This window comes from Pseudorasbora parva, chromosome 21 (genome assembly GCF_024679245.1).
Source record: "Pseudorasbora parva isolate DD20220531a chromosome 21, ASM2467924v1, whole genome shotgun sequence".
Lineage (NCBI taxonomy): Eukaryota > Metazoa > Chordata > Actinopteri > Cypriniformes > Gobionidae > Pseudorasbora > Pseudorasbora parva.
The window spans coordinates 33,914,072-33,931,934 of record NC_090192.1 but is presented as its reverse complement, the minus strand read 5'-3'; the positions used below and the strand labels follow the sequence as shown (position 1 = coordinate 33,931,934).

At 37.7% G+C, this 17,863-nt stretch overlaps 2 protein-coding genes across 4 annotated transcripts in view; both read right to left on the bottom strand.

Annotated features, from left to right (window-relative positions):
* kif19 (kinesin family member 19) overlaps nucleotides 1-8,462 on the bottom strand; it is a 52,646-nt gene extending 44,184 nt beyond the window's left edge. The window contains exons 1-2 of the mRNA XM_067429353.1: nucleotides 8,154-8,462; nucleotides 5,816-5,896 (exon numbers count right to left, since the gene is read on the bottom strand). Of these exons, the coding sequence (XP_067285454.1) occupies nucleotides 5,816-5,896; nucleotides 8,154-8,192 (120 nt within the window). The 5' untranslated portion in view covers nucleotides 8,193-8,462. The remainder of the gene's footprint in view (nucleotides 1-5,815; nucleotides 5,897-8,153) is intronic.
* A 1,722-nt stretch (nucleotides 8,463-10,184) lies between these two features.
* Nucleotides 10,185-17,786, bottom strand: dnai2b (dynein, axonemal, intermediate chain 2b). 3 transcript variants are annotated; one of them, XM_067429734.1, is made up of 14 exons: nucleotides 17,675-17,786; nucleotides 17,257-17,277; nucleotides 15,844-16,031; nucleotides 15,513-15,674; nucleotides 15,242-15,369; nucleotides 14,064-14,206; nucleotides 13,853-13,966; nucleotides 13,343-13,482; nucleotides 13,135-13,257; nucleotides 12,831-13,054; nucleotides 12,562-12,697; nucleotides 12,134-12,280; nucleotides 11,123-11,347; nucleotides 10,185-10,530 (listed from the first exon to the last, which is right to left on the bottom strand). In XM_067429734.1, the coding sequence occupies exons 3-14, from the start codon at nucleotides 16,024-16,026 to the stop codon at nucleotides 10,468-10,470; spliced, it is 1,788 nt and encodes a 595-aa protein (XP_067285835.1). In that variant the 5' UTR covers nucleotides 16,027-16,031; nucleotides 17,257-17,277; nucleotides 17,675-17,786; the 3' UTR covers nucleotides 10,185-10,467. The 3 variants fall into 3 exon arrangements, with proteins under 3 accessions (XP_067285835.1, XP_067285836.1, XP_067285834.1); XM_067429735.1 differs by lacking the exon at nucleotides 17,675-17,786 and having other exon boundaries at nucleotides 17,257-17,312; XM_067429733.1 differs by lacking the exon at nucleotides 17,675-17,786 and having other exon boundaries at nucleotides 17,014-17,310.
* Between the last annotated feature and the right edge of the window lie 77 nt (nucleotides 17,787-17,863).

Sequence of the window (17,863 nt, the reverse complement as noted above, 5' to 3'; positions counted from 1 at the left end):
ACCGTCTCACCAATAACAAGAGAACAGTCAAGTTGAAGATGAAGCTTTAATCGCTTATGCTCCATAATGAGCTTATGCGATTATGAGAGCGTTATGGCTCTTGTCACGGGCGGCCATGAATGTTTATCTGCATTGCATTCTGAGGTTTAGTACGGGGATACTTTCATTAACATTAACATTAACATTAACATTAACATTAACATTAACATTAACATTAACATTAACATTAACATTAACATAAATCCATCTTTTAATGAAAACTTTTGTGTAATGTAGGGTTGTGGAACATACCACCGGTACAAATTTTTAAATAAAAAATTAAAAAATTGCAACAAGTCACCGGTACCAGCATTTCTGCACCGGCAGTACCGAATGCTTTCAAATGCTCTTGTTCATATTTATTAGAGAGTGTTCTATGAGCGTCAACGCATTCTATTCACAGTGGACGAACATCACGAACATATCTATTGAGCGCGTGAATGCACTGGCCTATAGAGGCAAATCAGTAAGTTAGTCAGAATCTGCTGGTCACCACTAAAAACGCACAAGTTTTTGTTTGCTCAACGTGAGCTGCAGACTCGAGAATCCTTCCATTATAACCGACAAGCGCGATGTAAAGACATTCGATGTACAATTAAGACAACTTTTTATTAGAACTGCGCTTAAGAGATTGACAGCCTCAGTGATTATAAAGGGAGGCTCTTCTCTCAAGATTGCCAACTGTATTTAAATACGTGATTGAATCGGAAACTGTGATGATTGACCGTGAAAAACAATGGACAAGACAAACCGGGAATAAAGTTCAAACAGTTTATGATCTGGAACCAAAATTGGTACAGGGAACCCCATCGTTTTGGCAACCCTAGTGTAATGCTACTGAAAAAAAAGTTGCTGTAGACCGGCAAGGTGCCGAGTTGCCTCATTGATATGTATCATCAATGTATAATGACACACAGGTAAAGGAGAGGTTACGGCAAGGTTGTGCCTCTGTGTTTATGTATGTATGAGAGTCTTGCGCCAACCAATCGGTATACATGTCTGGCAACACACAGACGTCATTGCAAGCGCCTCACCTTAAAGAGAACCGTGAGATCCTAGGGTGTTGTTCTTGGTAAATTATTTAAACCACACACTAATGCTGACCCACACGCTAATGTGGAGAGGTTAATGAATGCCAATTTGTCCAAGTCTATCGCTATGTCAAAATAGAGAATTAGCGCAGGATTTGCACAAGCAATCCAGGCGTCATTAAATGACTAATGAAAGAAGCTAATGCACACGCATCCAATTAATCATTTGAAAACATTATGCACCCATCAGATTTAGCTTTAAATGACACATTGGCACCAACGCTGGCATGATCCTATAGCCGTCAGGTGGCTAGAAGTACAGAAGAGCAGGTGGCTGCTGTCTAAGCCACCCAAAGCCCCTGTCGGTGAGCTCATCCTCTTAAGGTTTACTCTTCCATCAGTGTCTGCCATCGGGGACCACTAATAAAAAAACACACCTAAACCTACTCGTAGATGGTGCTGCCATATGCCGTGTTGGCCGCAAACAGATAAGAAGGGTGGTTACTTTGTTTTGTCAGCGAATCTGGATAATTACTTACTAGCTTAGACCAGCATGAACTGGTCTTGCTGGTCACCAGCAAACATGCGTGTGGGAATTTGAGCGCCTGTTTATAACGTTCTCTATACTTACACAGCCTCATTATATGTTGGTATTGGCAGTCTTGTTCTCTCTTTCCCTGTTCAGGAGGATGAGTGCACAAACATAATACACAGCATAAAACCCTTTCTCTACATGCTACTAATCCCATCAGCACTTGTATAACCAGTTTGCATTGTTAAGTCCAAGTGCTTGAACGTAAACATGACCACCTCAGTCAGCTGACAGTCCATGATGGACCTAAAGTCAACTTTAGACATTCAACAACATCAAACTGACAACCAGTGGCCACAGAGGAAGAGCATTTTAAGTTAGCATCTAACATCATCAACAACTTGCTAATATGCTACACTGCAGGTAAATACAATAATAAAATGTGTTTTGACAATACTATCATGCATTTGCAACAAACATAATAAAAGATGGTGGCGGCGAAAGCTGGAAAAATGTACTTTTGAAATATAATTAGTTATTTAAATACCAAAATGTATTCATATAAATGTGTTACTACTGTTAAAATTGTGTAGTTTTGTGCCTGTTAGAGTGTCATTAGCACAGCAACATGTTACAGCCAAATTATGAAAAATCCCCACATATAATTAGCATCAAGTTCTGTTTAAAGTACATTTATTCTTTTTCCAGATATTTTGACCAAAGCAACATTCATACAGTTCAGTAATACATTTCAATCTGATGACTTTTAAACTGCACAACTCAATTTAACGTCATCCTTCATTTATTTGCCAGCAAATAAAGTAATAAATATAACAATTAATCAATCCATGCTCAGATTTAAATGGGTTCAAATAATTATAATGATTCTCTGCAGTTGCAGACGTGGGTACTGTAAATGAAATGTCACGCTGTGCTGGGGTCTCACAGCACTGGCTAATTGTCTTTGTGACTCAGACCCTTGAGACTGAATATGTGACCGTACTCGCCTCATTCACTACCACCGTACCTATTTACCCATAACAGCAGGTTAGCATCTGTGTATGCCAGCTTTAGAGACTCTTAAAGGGATAGTTCACCCAAAAAATTAAATTCTGCAATTAATTACTCACCCGAATGTTCCTCAAAACCCGTAAGACTTTCGTTCATCTTCGGAACACAAATAAAGACATTTTTAATGAAATCTTAGCGATTTCTGTCACTCCATTGACAGCTACACAACATCCACTTTGACAGTTCAAAAAGTTTATAAAGAGATTGTAAAACTAATCCACTAATCCATATGAATTGAGCGGTTTAGTCCAAATTTTCTGAAGAGACACGATCACTTTATAGGATGAACACAATGAATTTAGGCTTTTACTCACAGAAACATTAGGGGGGGGGGGGGGGTGAAACACTCAGTTTCAGTCACTCTCATGTCAATCTTGAGTGCCTATAGAGTAGTATTGCATCCTTCATATCTCCGAAAAGTCTTTAGTTTTATTATATTTATAAAAGAAAGATAGGCTGTACCGAGTCTTTCCGGAAAAAAACGAGCGCCTGGAGGCGTATTGTGTGGGCGGAGCTAAAGAATGACGATTGCTCACAAAGCGGTGACGTCCTCAAGCGTGGAGAAGAGAACGCTACCCTAAATCAGATTCAACTAATACAGATATGATCCAGAATCAGATCCGGAGGATGAAATAAATTGAACAGGAGAAACAGCAACAGCAGGACGTCCGTCTCTGTGGTATGTACTGTATTTAGTGGCCTGTCAACATTTGTGTGTGTTTACTCGCAGTTTATGAGGACATGATTCGGTTTATGGACTATTGTATGCGACTAAACCTTAGCAGTAGCAAGGGAAACGATTTTGCACGTCAGACTAGTGTAACGTTATACAGAGAACAACGATGGAGTCCGTTAGCGCATTTGAATGACGAAGCACGCTTTGTGAGAACCTCCCCTAGTTTTATTTTGGGTGGTTTTACTGACACCTATAGTGGTCAGCTAAACAAATGTATTTAAACACACACCATAGATCGCATGCTCCATTGATAAATTAACTAACGTTATACACAATCGTGTTTTTTACTGATGTTTACTTACCCGACGATAGCCAACAACACAGACATTTGAAGCAGTTTTACTCACCGCGCACGACCATGAACCTTTATCGTTGGGACCGCTCTGTCAAAAACACACTTCTTTGGTAACTGTTGATTTCGTGAAGTCCTGTTACAGCAGTGACCGTGGAGATCCACTTTTGCGACGCGACTGAAGCGTGATGTGACGCTTCCCGTCATTTCTGCGTTCAAATCGGTTCAAATGCAGCGCTGCCTTCCCGGAATGCTGTGCTGAAGCGTTGAAGTTGTTTGATGTCACCCATAGGAATAAAGTGGAGCGCGGCGCGCGACATAAGTGTTGCTCAGATGAGTGGATCTGCAGCTGAGAGCAGTGTTTATGGGCGTGCATTTCTTCTCTCGCTCTAGTCACACGCATACAAGCACCTTCCGCTCTATCGACGTCAAGCGGACCCATACTCGAAAAAAACTCTCCGAAACTTGTGAGAAATCGGAAGGAGTATTTTTGACACAGAAATACTCCATCAAATGCCAAAAATTAGTTTTTGAAACTTTGTCTATGTTTAGGATGGGAATCCAAGTCTTTAACAGTGTAAAAAGCTCAGTATGCATGAAACAGCATTTCAGCCCCCCCCCCATTAATCAGCGAAATATAAAGAGAATGAACCTCATTGGTTCTTCCAGAAGCTCAAACATGATGCGTAACAAAAGAATGAACCTCATTGGTTTTTCCAGAAACTCAAACGTGATGAGTACCACAAGAATGAACCTCATTGGTTCTCACAGAAGCTCAAACGTGATGCGATTATAATGTTTCCAAGCTTTATAATGGCAGGGGTTGATGCTCTGTTTTTGAAGTCAATAAAAATGCATCTGTCTGTCAAATAACATGCTCAGCACGGCTCCGGGGGGTTAATAAAGGCCTTCTGAAGCAAACTGTTGCGTTTGTGTAAGAAAAATATCCATATTTCCGATCGCGATTTTTTAAATGTGTTTAAAGTGCCTTTTCAGAGTTCAAGATGTGTACGCGACGTCTGAAGAACGCAACTGGTCGCATAAGCCTTTGAACTGCAGAGGCACTTTCAACACTTTTCCCATAAACTGAATACGGAAGGTGATCAGCCGAAACTTTTCTTTATAAAGTCTGAAATATGGATTTTTCTTAAACGCATCGATTCTCTTCAGAAGGCATTTATTAACCCCCGGAGCCGTGTGGAGCACATTATTTAACGGACAAAGGCATTTTTATGGACTTCAAAAACAGAGCAACAATTTCTTTACAACTACTATTATAAAGCTTGGATTAGCCAGGACTTTTATAATATAACACTGATTTTATTCGTTGAATTTATATGGATTCGTTTTACAGAATCTATGAACTTTTTGAAGCCTCAAAGTTGTCATTTTATTTTCCAACCAATTTTAGAACAAGACTCCTAAAATTAGACAATGGAGGAAAAACAGACACCATCTAAGCCCTTCTTATATGTACATACATAAAATGTAAAAGTTAAATTTTTAAATCCACAAATGCATACAGGTATGGTACCATGCACAAGTCTTGCATAGCAAAAACTACATAAAATCTAGTTCTCATCACATTTTAATCTGGCCAAGAACCGCCCTCTTAAACAGGAAGAGACTAGATGACCAACAAAACATGCATACCTGATTGAAGCATTTTTTCAGAATAATGTGAGCGCTGGACTTATTAAAGTAATGCTGTATCCAGAACCTGGCTGATTTTAATATCCTGAGTCACCTGTTTAGCCCCTAGACTGAAAACGTCAGATATCCACATAAAGACCAGAAAGCAAATCTAGGCCGAGTACACAAAATGTACTCAATGCAGATTGGGTACACAAATACACATATAAGCAATTGTCATCCCAAACATGTTGAAGCAGTTATGCATATTCTTCAGTGAGAAGAATGCATGGTAACATGCAGTGCTGTTTTTGTGCCAAACACAAACACACACACACACACACACACACACACACACACACACACACACACACACACACACACACACACACACACACACACACACACACACACACACACACACACACACACACACACACACACACACACACACACACACTCACTCCTCTGTCTCCTCTGACCTGGTCATCCACTTTGTGGGCTATAACCGTCGCTCCTTCCTCCAGTTCAGCATCACTCAATGGCCGAATCCGCAGGGCCACCTGGAAGTAATAAAAGAAGGTAATGCTCTGGCCTCAAAAAGTATTTGAACCCTAAAGCTACACTTAAAATGTATGAATGACTGCATTAAAGCCACAATATGTCATTTTTGCCACTAGAGGTTGCTTATTCAAAACAAAGCTTAACAGCATTATCGGTCACTCTATCTTCACTAATAATGAGGCCCTTGCAACAAAAAAGATCCTTGAGTAGTCAGAACTTGACTGTGAAAGACAACTGCAATGTTTTATAGAATCAAGAATATTAAGTGATATACAGTCGTTAAAGGGATAGGTGTATATGACATTCTTCTTTCAGACAGATATACAAAACTTCTTTCAGAGTTATATTAAAAATGTCCTGGCTAATCCAAGCTTTATAATGGCAATGGGAGCCCAAAATTTGAAGCCCAAAAAAGCACATCCATCCATTATAAAATAATCCACACGGCTCCGGGGGGTTAATAAAGGCATTCTGTAGTGAATCGCTGGCTTTGTTTAAGAAATTATCCATATTTAAAACTTTATTAAGAAAAATATTTAGCTTCCGCCAGATCAGCCAAATTTTTATAAAACATTTCCACATATTATTAGCATCAAGTTCTGCTTAAAGTACATTTATTCTTTTTCCAGATACTTTTTACCAAAGCAACATTCGTGCAATTCAGTAATACATTTCAAACTGATCAAGTTTAACTTTATATTGTTCCAAGAGTTACTAAATTTAGCATCTGACATTTTTGGGGGGTGAACTATCCCTTTAAGAGGCAGTGATTAATGTATCCTTGGGACAGATAGTAGCAGCAGGATACATTTATCTAATACAAGTACAATTTTCATATTAATTTGTATGTCAAGGACATTTGTGTTCAAATCAGCTGGCCTGCAGGGGAATACACTGAAATAAACACTGAAGGGCAATGGTGCAGCGATTCAGCTCACAAATCTGGGCAGCTAAGTATGAATATTATAGCTGGAAGGTATTATTGCTTGTAGAGTAAAAATGCTGTCTAAACATTTAATATATGCTTAACAGGACGCGGCTAAACCGGTTTTGTTGCTCTCAGCAAATACTTGCATAAAGTCACAGTAAATTTCTTCACTTCTTTTTCATATTGTTGATTTTATGATAATGGAGAATCTGGAATAGAAATATACATCACTGTCCCACATTTACATTCCCTAAAACACTGGAATGATGTCTTAAAGTGGAAGAAGAGAAAGGGAACTTAAACTGCCCCAGTGAATTATTGAGAGGGGGGCAAAAGATCACTAGAAAACAGGTATTAAGCTCCCAGAGAATCTAAATATAACAAGTGTAGTCTGTCAGACTGAAATCTGTCCTGGGGTTAAGTAGACAGGCTGTGAGGGAATGAAATTAAGAATTTATTCAACTCTATAGTCATTCTATATGCATATATATATATATATATGGAAATGTCAGTTTAGACTGTTCAGCCAATAATGTTAAATGCAAATATTTAGTAGACATACATTATATATATATATATATATATATATATATATAATGTATGTCTACTAAATATTTGCATTTAACATTATTGGCTGAACAGTCTAAACTGACATTTCCATGTGGTATGAAAGTATATGCACTTGTGAGTTGTTAATGCATAATGCATTCATTAATTATTTTTTAACACCGAGTATATTTCATAGTTCCTATAACTGGAAACCATTTCTATTAAGTCTGTCACAACTTTGAAATCACATTTTTGCCTCAGAATACCATTGTTAATGTTAATGGTCCTGTGGTTTAATAAATATATATTTTTTAGAAATAGAAATACTTATATAGTCTCTCAATATAAGCTCATAAAAGCTACGGGCAAAATGCTGTTTCAAATGGAGTTGAGATGGAATGTCAACAAAACTATTTCATGTCAACTACCTAAATACGTCACACACGTCATGTATACAATAACTTGCAGCACACTCTAAAAACTGTAATGATTAACTTTACGCAGATAAAATATAATCTATAATTCATAATACGTTATGCAAACTACACAAGTGCTTCAGAATGTAGATTATATGTATTGTATGGCCTACATGTATGATAATAGACATCAATTATTAGTATTAATGGTTGAAAATGATATAAATCAATTAAGCACATATTTGAAGATACGCACACAAATTATGCAGCTACAAACTCTACATGAATAGCCTACACTTTTTTGGCTGAACAGAAATTACAAACAGCCGCGAGTGCAGGTAAATAATAAGTCAGTGGACTCACTGTCAGCTGCTGATCCTTTGATTCTGCCGTGTCCTTCATCGTAATGTTTTTCTGGACGTTTGAGCGGTTATTCGTAAACTAAAACATGCGCGTCACGTGAAGAGCGCGCAACAGACGCCGCGAAGTCATGGTTCATCTATTAATTCACCTGCGCTTCTCTCTCTCTCATATAAAACACAGTGAATGATCAGTCCATGTCTGAGCAGGATGTGTGTCTCTCCTCCTACAGTAAACCCTGAGTGCGCGAGCGCGCGCACGCGTGTGTGTTGTGTTTGTGATGTCCCTAGAGATGAGCAGTAGTGCAGTGCGCACCGACAGAGGAGCCTCATTCACCGCGGCTGATGCTTCACTCAGGTGGGCGGACGCGCAGACTCTGAGGCAGCAGCGAAACCTGCTGGTCAGGCCTTGTGCTTTTTTATGTCAAAAATAGAAAAATAGACAAAAAGAAAAAGAAACGTTTTTTCCCAGTGTATTTCGATACATTTTGAAGTGAAGAATTATTATTTTATTAACTAATAGCATTTGGACAGATAGTAGCAAAATTTTTATATATAATATAATACTAATATAATATTTAAATGATTTATTTTTCTTACAGCTGTTCCCTTCAGGGGTCACCACAGCAAATAATCTGCCCCAGTCCTATCCTCAGTATCCTCTTCTCTCAGACCGACTACCTTCATGTCCTCCTTCACTACACCCATAAACCTCCTCTTTGGTCTTCCTCTTGACCTCCTGCCTGGCAGCTCTAACCTCAGCATCCTTACCAATATATTCACTCTCCCTCCTCTGAACATGTCCAAACCATCTCAACCTGGCCTCTCTAACTTTGTCTTCAAAACATCTCATATGTGCTGTCCCTCTGATGTACTCATTCCTGATCCTATCCATCCTCGTCACTCCCAAAGAGAACCTCAACATCTTCAGCTCTGCTACCTCTAGCTCTTCCTCCTGTCTTTTCCTCAGTGCAACTGTCTCCAAACCATACAACACCGCTTGTCTCACTACTGTCCTGTACACCTTTCCTTTTATTCATGCTGGTACTCTTTTATCACACAACAGACCTGACACTTTTCTCCACCCATTCCAACCTGCCTGGACACGCTTCTTTACCTCTTTTCCACACTCCCCATTGCTCTGGACTGTTGACCCTAAGTACTTAAAATCCTGCACCTTCTTTACCTCTTCTCCCTGTAATAATAATTAAATAATATAACTAATATAATATATATTGCTTGCATTATACAACATGTTTTGCTATTTTTTAAATATATTTTTAAGATTTCTTTTTTTCTTTACTTTTTTTGTTGTTGCTATTTTTAATTCTAAAATGTCTGCCTTTTTTTAAACTTAATTATCCACAATTACACATTTAAACACATTCTCAAATATAGTCCAGAAAAATAAAATATTCATAAAAATGATCCTGTTAAAAAAAATTAAATTAAAAAAATAATAATAATATATATATATATATATATATATATATATATATATATATATATATATTTTTTTTTTTTTTTTTTTTTTTTTTTTTTCGTGATGGATGTTCATTTTTGTTTGTCCTGAGTAACTAAACGGCCCAACTTCCTTCAGAAAAATCCCAGCAAGAGCCGGAATGTGAAAACATTGAAACAGGATAAAGATGTACAAAAAAAATTCTTTTATAAACAACAGAAGATATTAAAATGTTTTCTGGGAAGACAAAATTAAGTAAAATTTATCTTGACCTTCAAATTCAAAAAGTTGTCCACAAATCCCAGCCTCAGCCCTTTCAGAAGTTGCTACCAGTACTTAGGTAGAAACCAATAGGAGAATAAACAAAAATGCTTATTTTAAAGAAAACCGTCAGACGAGCTTAGAGGCTTTTGTGTGTGTATATATATATGATTGTCACATTATTGACTTATTCACGCAATACCAGTATTTTAAGATAAGACATGTTGAGAATATAGTGACACAAATTATGAACATTTGTATACATTTTATTACAACAACTAAAAAATTCAGAGAACATAATCTGGTGCTGTTTTGAGGATATAAAACAGAACAAAGTAGAACATCAGAAACAACACTGACAAGTGTTGGACTAATTGAAATAATCATGCATATTTAAATCCAAATCAATTCTCCAACATAATGTATTTAATTAGACACTTTGAGATATATAACATAAGGAAATTCAGTTGTATTTATTCCTTTTAGAAAATCTGACTTGCAAACATGCTCGACCTCTGAAACTACTTTGCAGACCTCCACTCCGACCGCCTGACTCCATTCTGGTGTGTAATGCCTACTTTACAATCCAAACAATTCATGATAAATACATTCTTTCCTGCTCCTCCTGGAAATCTTTCTCTTCACACACGCCTTTCTCCTGCAGGCAATAAGAAACACATCATCTTAGAAAAGTCAGATCAGAGACCAGTCAAACTTTTTTTTTTTTTTTTTTGCCAAATTATTTTCCCATAGAAATCACAAGAGACAAACCTAATTATAAACCCCCTCTTTATTATCAAATAACTCGGGTGCTTGAAAAGGCCAAAACCATTAATCTCATGAGCCTTTGAGTGGCTGGACCTATAGCGATACACTTCTGATGCAATACACTTCTCCACACCAATCACAGAGGAGCATAAAGCATTCTGGGTACAGACAAAGTAGACTTTATTGATTTTTCTTTCTTTGTCTTTGACAATAGAACGTTTTTACCCCAGCTATCAGGGTTATATATAGCGCTCAGGACCCTTATCTTATTGGAGCAACAGTCCAAACATGGGGAACAATTTGTTTAAGCTCCACAAAGGGGGGCAATTTCCTTTGACAGGCCGTTCTGAAACACACACATATGACAACACCCATCAAAACACACAGATGTGTGGTTAAAAACCTCGATTAAAGGTTTCAGACGTCAAATCTGACGCTTAAAAACAAAAGCATAAAGATGTTAGAAGTGGAACATCTTTAACCTTATCTCTTTCTTTCTCCTCATTGCTCTCTTTCTTCTTCTCGGCTTCCAACATGTCTAAGAACTCCCTCTCTACACGGGCCACCAGCTCCTCTGGGCTCTCCTCCCCGTCTGCGTCTTTCGAATCATCCTCTCGGCTCTGCTCGGAGCGGCTGCGCTCCTTCAGACGCATCTCTCTGTGCCGAGCTTCTAGAATCTTCTCCCGTTTGGTCTCGCGTTCAAACATCTAGAAAAAACGAAAAAGGCTTAAAAAGAGCAAAGTGCATCTGTCTGTCTGTCCGTCCGTCCGTTTTATGAAGGTAAATTTAAGATCATTTTAAGACCAATTAAAGAAAATTTAAGGAATAAATTGAAGAAAACAAAACACGTCAACACGATCCAACAGAGCTCCATTACTTTTTAATTTCATTTGACAAAAAAATAGCTTAAAGTTTGAGATAAGAAATCTTGAGAAAGGGATTTTATGATTATGGCCGTTTGAATCTTTATTTGAGGATTGAAAACAAACGTGGAAGAGAAGACTGATGCTGGATAAAACCGTAGTTTTTGTTATTTTTGGACCAAAATGTATTTTCGATGCTTCAATAGATTCTAACTAACCAACTGATGTCACATATGGACTACTTTGATGATGTTTTTATTCGCTTTCTGGACATGGACAGTATAGTGTGCATAGACTGCATATGCTCTTGGACTAAAATATAAAATATCTTAAGCTGTGTTCTGAAGATGAACGGAGGTCTTACAGGTGTGGAACTTTATCAAATAATCTAAATTAATGCGCATGGGGTTTATCAAGCAGCACAACTGTTTTGATCATAATAAGAAATATTTATATTAGAATGATTTCTGAAGGATCATGTGACACTGAAGATTCAAAATGACCTTTTACAATATTACTGTACAGTATTTTTGATCAAATGAATGCAGAGTTAGCAAGCCTAAGAGACTTTAAAAAAAAACATTTACAAACCTTACCATCCCCACGAGTTCAGGTGTGTTTGTGTCTCACCTCTGACAACAGGACTTTCTCATTCTTCTGCAGTGTGCACAGGCCTGATGAAATCTCCAGCAGTGTGGTGGTTCCCAGCTGAGAGCCGCAGCCCAGGAAACGGCCGTTTTCTTGCACCCGGATGCTGTACAGGGCTTCATCACAAACCTGTAAGAGAGGGAAAAAAACAGATAATGCTGCAATGTTCGACTGTGCGATGGTTTCATTACATTTACGCATTTGGCAGACGCTTTTATCCAAAGCGACTTACATTGCATTCAAGGTACACATTTTTTACATTATTGTCAGTTCTTGCTCTCCCTGGGAATCGAACCCATGACCTTGGCGTTGCTAGCGCCACGCTCTACTGTTTGAGCTATAGGAAAGCTGATCATAATCCGTTTCAGTACAATCGGTTTCAGTACGAAGAGGAGACAATGAGCACGAACTTTGAGGCTGAGAGTGGGTTCGTTCTGTTTAAACAAGATGTCCCACACGTCCAAGGTGCCGTCCATCTTTACTGTAAAAAACACTGAGGGTCTGACTGGACTCCAACAGCCATCTAACAGATGGGCCATGTGATACCTGAAAAAATAATAGATTAGAAACACCAAATTAGCACCTGTCTTACTAAGCCCAAATTTTTGAATGGAACTGTACATAACACTGAGACTTTTTACTATTGTTTAGCTATATTTGAACAACAAACATAATTTACTTGGTCCACATAATGGAGGACTCCTTGATGTCCTCTGACCAGATGCGCGCGGTCCAGTCAGCCACGGTCAGGAAGTTCTTAGGAAAAAATGGGTTCCTCTGCAAAGCGTAAATGGGACCATGGTGTCCACCGTATGTGCATACAATCTTCTCAGCTGGGGTTTTTGCTTTGCGATTGCACGAAACCACAAGACCCTGCTCTGTGCCCACCAGGAACTTAGTAGGCTTGTGTAATCAAAAACAAAGGATGTTTAAGTTCTCAACAAGGTTTCTCCTTGCAGTGGGACAAAAAAGTGCAGTCTTACCATAGTGGTCTCAAACTCCAGTGAGATTGCACCAAGGGCATTATCAAGGTTCCCCCTCTTACTGGGGTCCAGCACGAGTCTCTCAGTAGGCTCACTCATCTTGCGGATGTCCCACCACAGCACCTGGTGTCAGATGCATGAGTATCTTTTATCTATGAGGACTGGTTTATTTCTTTATTTTTGGACTTATATGTCATTGCACACAAACCTGACCATCTGTAGAAGCTGAGAAGATGTCCATGCCTGTCTTCGACTGCAGCCAGATGACTTTGTAGACAGGATCTCTATGGCTGTGTTCAATGGTGGACATCTCTATTGGTTGGCTGCCTTTACGTGTGTCCCAGTATGCTGGTAACAGGGTAAACAAGGTGGTCATGCATAATTTTACAAAAACACACAAGGACATTCGTGTACAATTACACCATGACAACATTGCCATTCAAAAGTGCATACTCATTTTAACTATGCATGCAAAGACATTTAGTTCAGCTATTCGACTTTACAAAAGAGACACATCTATCAAACACTATTTAGACAAGGTCAAAGGTACTTTTTATCTATCACCCATGATTAATTGAGTACTTTAAATGCCCAGAGCAACTGAGGCCAATTTAATTACGCCACCGAAAGAGTTCGGATGGTCATAAGTGTTTTGGTAGCTGGAATAGAACATGTTTAATTGTGACTCTAAAGAGGTGCTCAGGCCGATAAAACCTACCAATTTGTCCATTGTAGCTTCCTCCAACGAGAATGTGTGAATCTTTTGGGTTGTACTCCAGACAAACAAGTGGATATACAGGTTTCAGTGTCATCTCAGGTTTATTGTGATTTTCTGAAAGTGAAAATAATTTTTTGTTCAATGTTTTTGTCCTTTCTAAGTGTGGCGACTCATTTATGTCACAAAAAAAGTGCTGTTTTTTATGGTTTACCAATGTCCCATATGTAGGAGTCGAAGCTCATGTCATTGGGTGCCTTCTGAAACTCCAAGGAAGAGTAGGCGACAGCAAGTTTATGATTACCATCGGGGTGCCATGATAAACTTGTGGCTGTGCGCTTCACTTCATTGGGGTCTCTAGAAAAAAACAAACACAGATACCTAAATTATTAAGTACTACATGACTCAATAGTAATAAGTCTTTAAATGGAAAGAAAGAAATCGCGCTAAGATTGGTTTGTGCGATAAATTCCGCCTCTTATTTCCGTGCGCATTCTCTTCAGCCTGAATGAAGACAATGGGAAGACTAATATAAAATGTAAGTAAACAGCTCAGCCACACTTAAATATCTTTGCTTTATGTCATGTCAAAATCAAACTTGAAATGGCCTGAAAACATGATGACTGTTGGGTTTTTAGTGTGCAATCAGCTTGGGGAAATTAAAGGTACATCTTCGTTTCTGTGTCTGTGACCAGAGTTTACAAGCTTGATGACTGTTGAAAATAGGTTGACCATTATAAAGAAAAGCTGAACATTCGTTTAAAAATTAAATATACTGTTTAAATTGTTACTGACTTTAGTTATTATTTTAATGTTAAAATGCATAAAAACAGTAACTAGATTTTGATCAATTGAACATTCCATAGTTAGTGTAAAAATAGAATTGCATTCGGTCTTTCTTTTTTGTAATATGTTTTTTTTTATTGTTTTTTTTTTGGTGTGCTGTGGTGTTTTAAAATGAGGAGGCAAATTTGAATGTATTTTATTTCTGTGATGGCAAAGATAAAATTTTCGTCTTTTTAATCAGTTCACATGGGACACCCCACAAGAGCTGCAGTTTTGGAGATGCTCTGACCCAGTCGACTAGCCATCACAATTCGGCCCTTGTCAAATTCGCTCAAATCCTTACGCTTGCCCATTTTCCTGCTTCTAACACATCAACTTTGAGGACAAACTGTTAACTTGCTTCCTAATATACCCCACCCACTAACAGGCGCCGTGATGAAGAGATAATCAGTGCCTGATTCGTGTATACATTTTTTAATGAGCACAATATTTACCCAAAATGTCCTAAAAAAATCTGTTGAAAAGTTCAAATGTTTTATTCATTCACAAAACTTGTGCAAGTGACCTGGCTGACATTGCTTTATCACTAGAGGTGAGTGCGCTCACCTGAAGACATTGATTGTCTTCGCTGATGGTTCTTCCTCAGATTCCTCCACCTCTTCCTCACCCTCATCCTCAAAAAAATCCTGGTAGATGTCAGTGGCATTGTTTTGCTTGCTACAGTGTTCCATGAGCTGCAATGGGTAAAAGTTAAGCTATTTTTTTCAATAAAGAAGTTAAAATTATGTCTTCTTCTGAGAGGAAGCTCACAACACATGATTAAACAGAAGTCCATCACATGATTTCTCATCTCAAATGCCTAATTTAAGGCACTCACACCAGCAATCTGCAAAATTGTGTTCTGATAGTGTTCATCCTTCTCCACTTTCTTCCTGTAGCGGATGGTTGCCTCCATGTCCTCTGGATTGAGATCTTTCGGCCACCCTCCTTCCACGTGGTTTATTCCTCGTGACTCTGATTCAAAGCGTTCTGTGTTCACCTGAGCAGGACAAGAATTTCAAGTTAATTCAGACTATGATTTCTTCATTAAAATATTGTAATTCTCATATATACATTTCATGATATTTTATGAAGATAAAAAAAAAAACATGCCAAAAAACTTTTTGTTCATGTCATCCTTTGCTGTGTTAGTTAAATGCTGGTCTCACCTCATGCTCTGACATGTCGTCTGCACACTGCACGCTTACATTACAGGGATCTCTCACTGTGAAGTTTGCAGCGAGGGAAGGGTCAGGCAGAATGTCCACATGCAGCTCAGCCGGACGGTCCGAAAAGTTACACTGGCGGCCAAACTCGCTGCGCTTTTTTGTGTACACGTACACAATCTCCATCTTAGCTAAAAGTAAACAGTTTTCATGATCAAATGCACATTTTTATACATTTAAAAAAAAGTTGTGGTTAAAATGATATTTTATTTAAGTACACTTTTAATGATCTAGTAGGGTGACACAAAATGTTTATATTGTTATTATACATCAAGATTTAAGATTTCTGCATTAAAAAAGTTGTATTTGTGTGCGTCACACGCACTTAATGATGAGACAATCAAGCTGAAACTCTGAAAACAAACATTATGTTGTAATGATGAAAACAATTACTGTAAGAGATGTTTTACAGTTAATTATTTCAGATAATAATACTAAGCTGGTTACCAAAGACCCACAAGACTGCCTGCTTACTAATAAACTAGACAAAAACAAACAAAACAAACAAACAAACACCTCAATAAAATCTGATTTGCATCTTTTATAATAGGAGCGAGCACCTCCTTTTCTTTCCCAGCGAATAAAAACATAAGTTGCAGTAACGTTTTCCTCAGTTACAACAACACTAGGCTATTTCTGAATGTTCACAGAACCAATTTTTAAATGTTTTATTTTATTTTATTTTTTTTACCATTTTTCCAAGACATTATTATGGGAACGTTACATTTGAATGCCATTTGTTACATCTAAAAAGTAACGTTAGTATGTGACGTTTTAAAAGAACATTAGACGAACGTTCTAAAATGTATCCGAGAAAACGTTCCATGAATGACGTAAATAATAAAACAAATCTGCTGATGTTTTGATAACGTAATTTTAAACGAACGTTCTCTAGATACTAGAAAAACTTTTGTTCACAACTTTGAGAGAACCTTGCTAGAAAATGTTAGCCAAACTTCTAGAGAGCGTCCCTGTCAGCTGGGTTACTGTTACTGTTAGGGAAGCCAACCAAACTCCAGCACACAAACATTACATATAAAAGCATGCATCAATCCCTGACAGGCACCCGTATGAAGGATTTTTTTTCTTTTCTAAATAAGACATGGATATTACCTGATTTTGCGGCGCTTTCTGGACTTTGATGGTTTTAGGGGTGCAGTGGTCTGTAGTAGTTTACCGTAACCTAGCAGCGGCGGCCAAGTGACGTCACGTTTGCAGACATACTTTACTCTCCTCAATAATGCTAATATTAATGCTTCTATAAAATAACAGCACTGGCTTCTACTAGGAAATTGTACATGTGCGCTATTTTATAACGTTTAACTAGTATGAAATTGACATTGTTGGCTGTTTTACCTCAGGCTTTCGGCTCTTCTACTGAAATTCGACAACAAAGCCAGTAGAGGACGCCATGTATCAACACTCATACGGTTCAATGAGAAAAAACAACAAAAACAAGATTAAAACTTTTTTTTCATGAATTAAGCGGAACATAAGAGGGCTAAATAAATGTAACATAGCCTATAGTTATATAACAGTAGGCCTAGCTATTAACCAGAACGTTGAACTGTATTCAAGAGTATTATTATGAAAATAATAAAGATAACATGCTGCTCCAAGAACACAATATGCAAATTATATGCGTTGTACATTGCATTGAATGGGAAAACCCATGACAAGTTTGCCCACTTATTGCATGAAGAAAAATGTTTTATAAATGCATTGTTATCTTTCATTACATTTAAATAAATAAAAAATAATATTTAAACAAAACCTGAAAATTGATTGGTGAATAAAAAAAGAAAGACAAAAAAATGCCATTGTTTCTGCCTGAACATGTTTGGTTCTTATGCTCTAAACAGTGTAGGCCTAATGATATGAAAAACTACTAATTTCAAAAGACTTCATTTTCCTGGGTCTTAGGAGGATATTTTATGTTCATAAACATTCACTTTACTATATC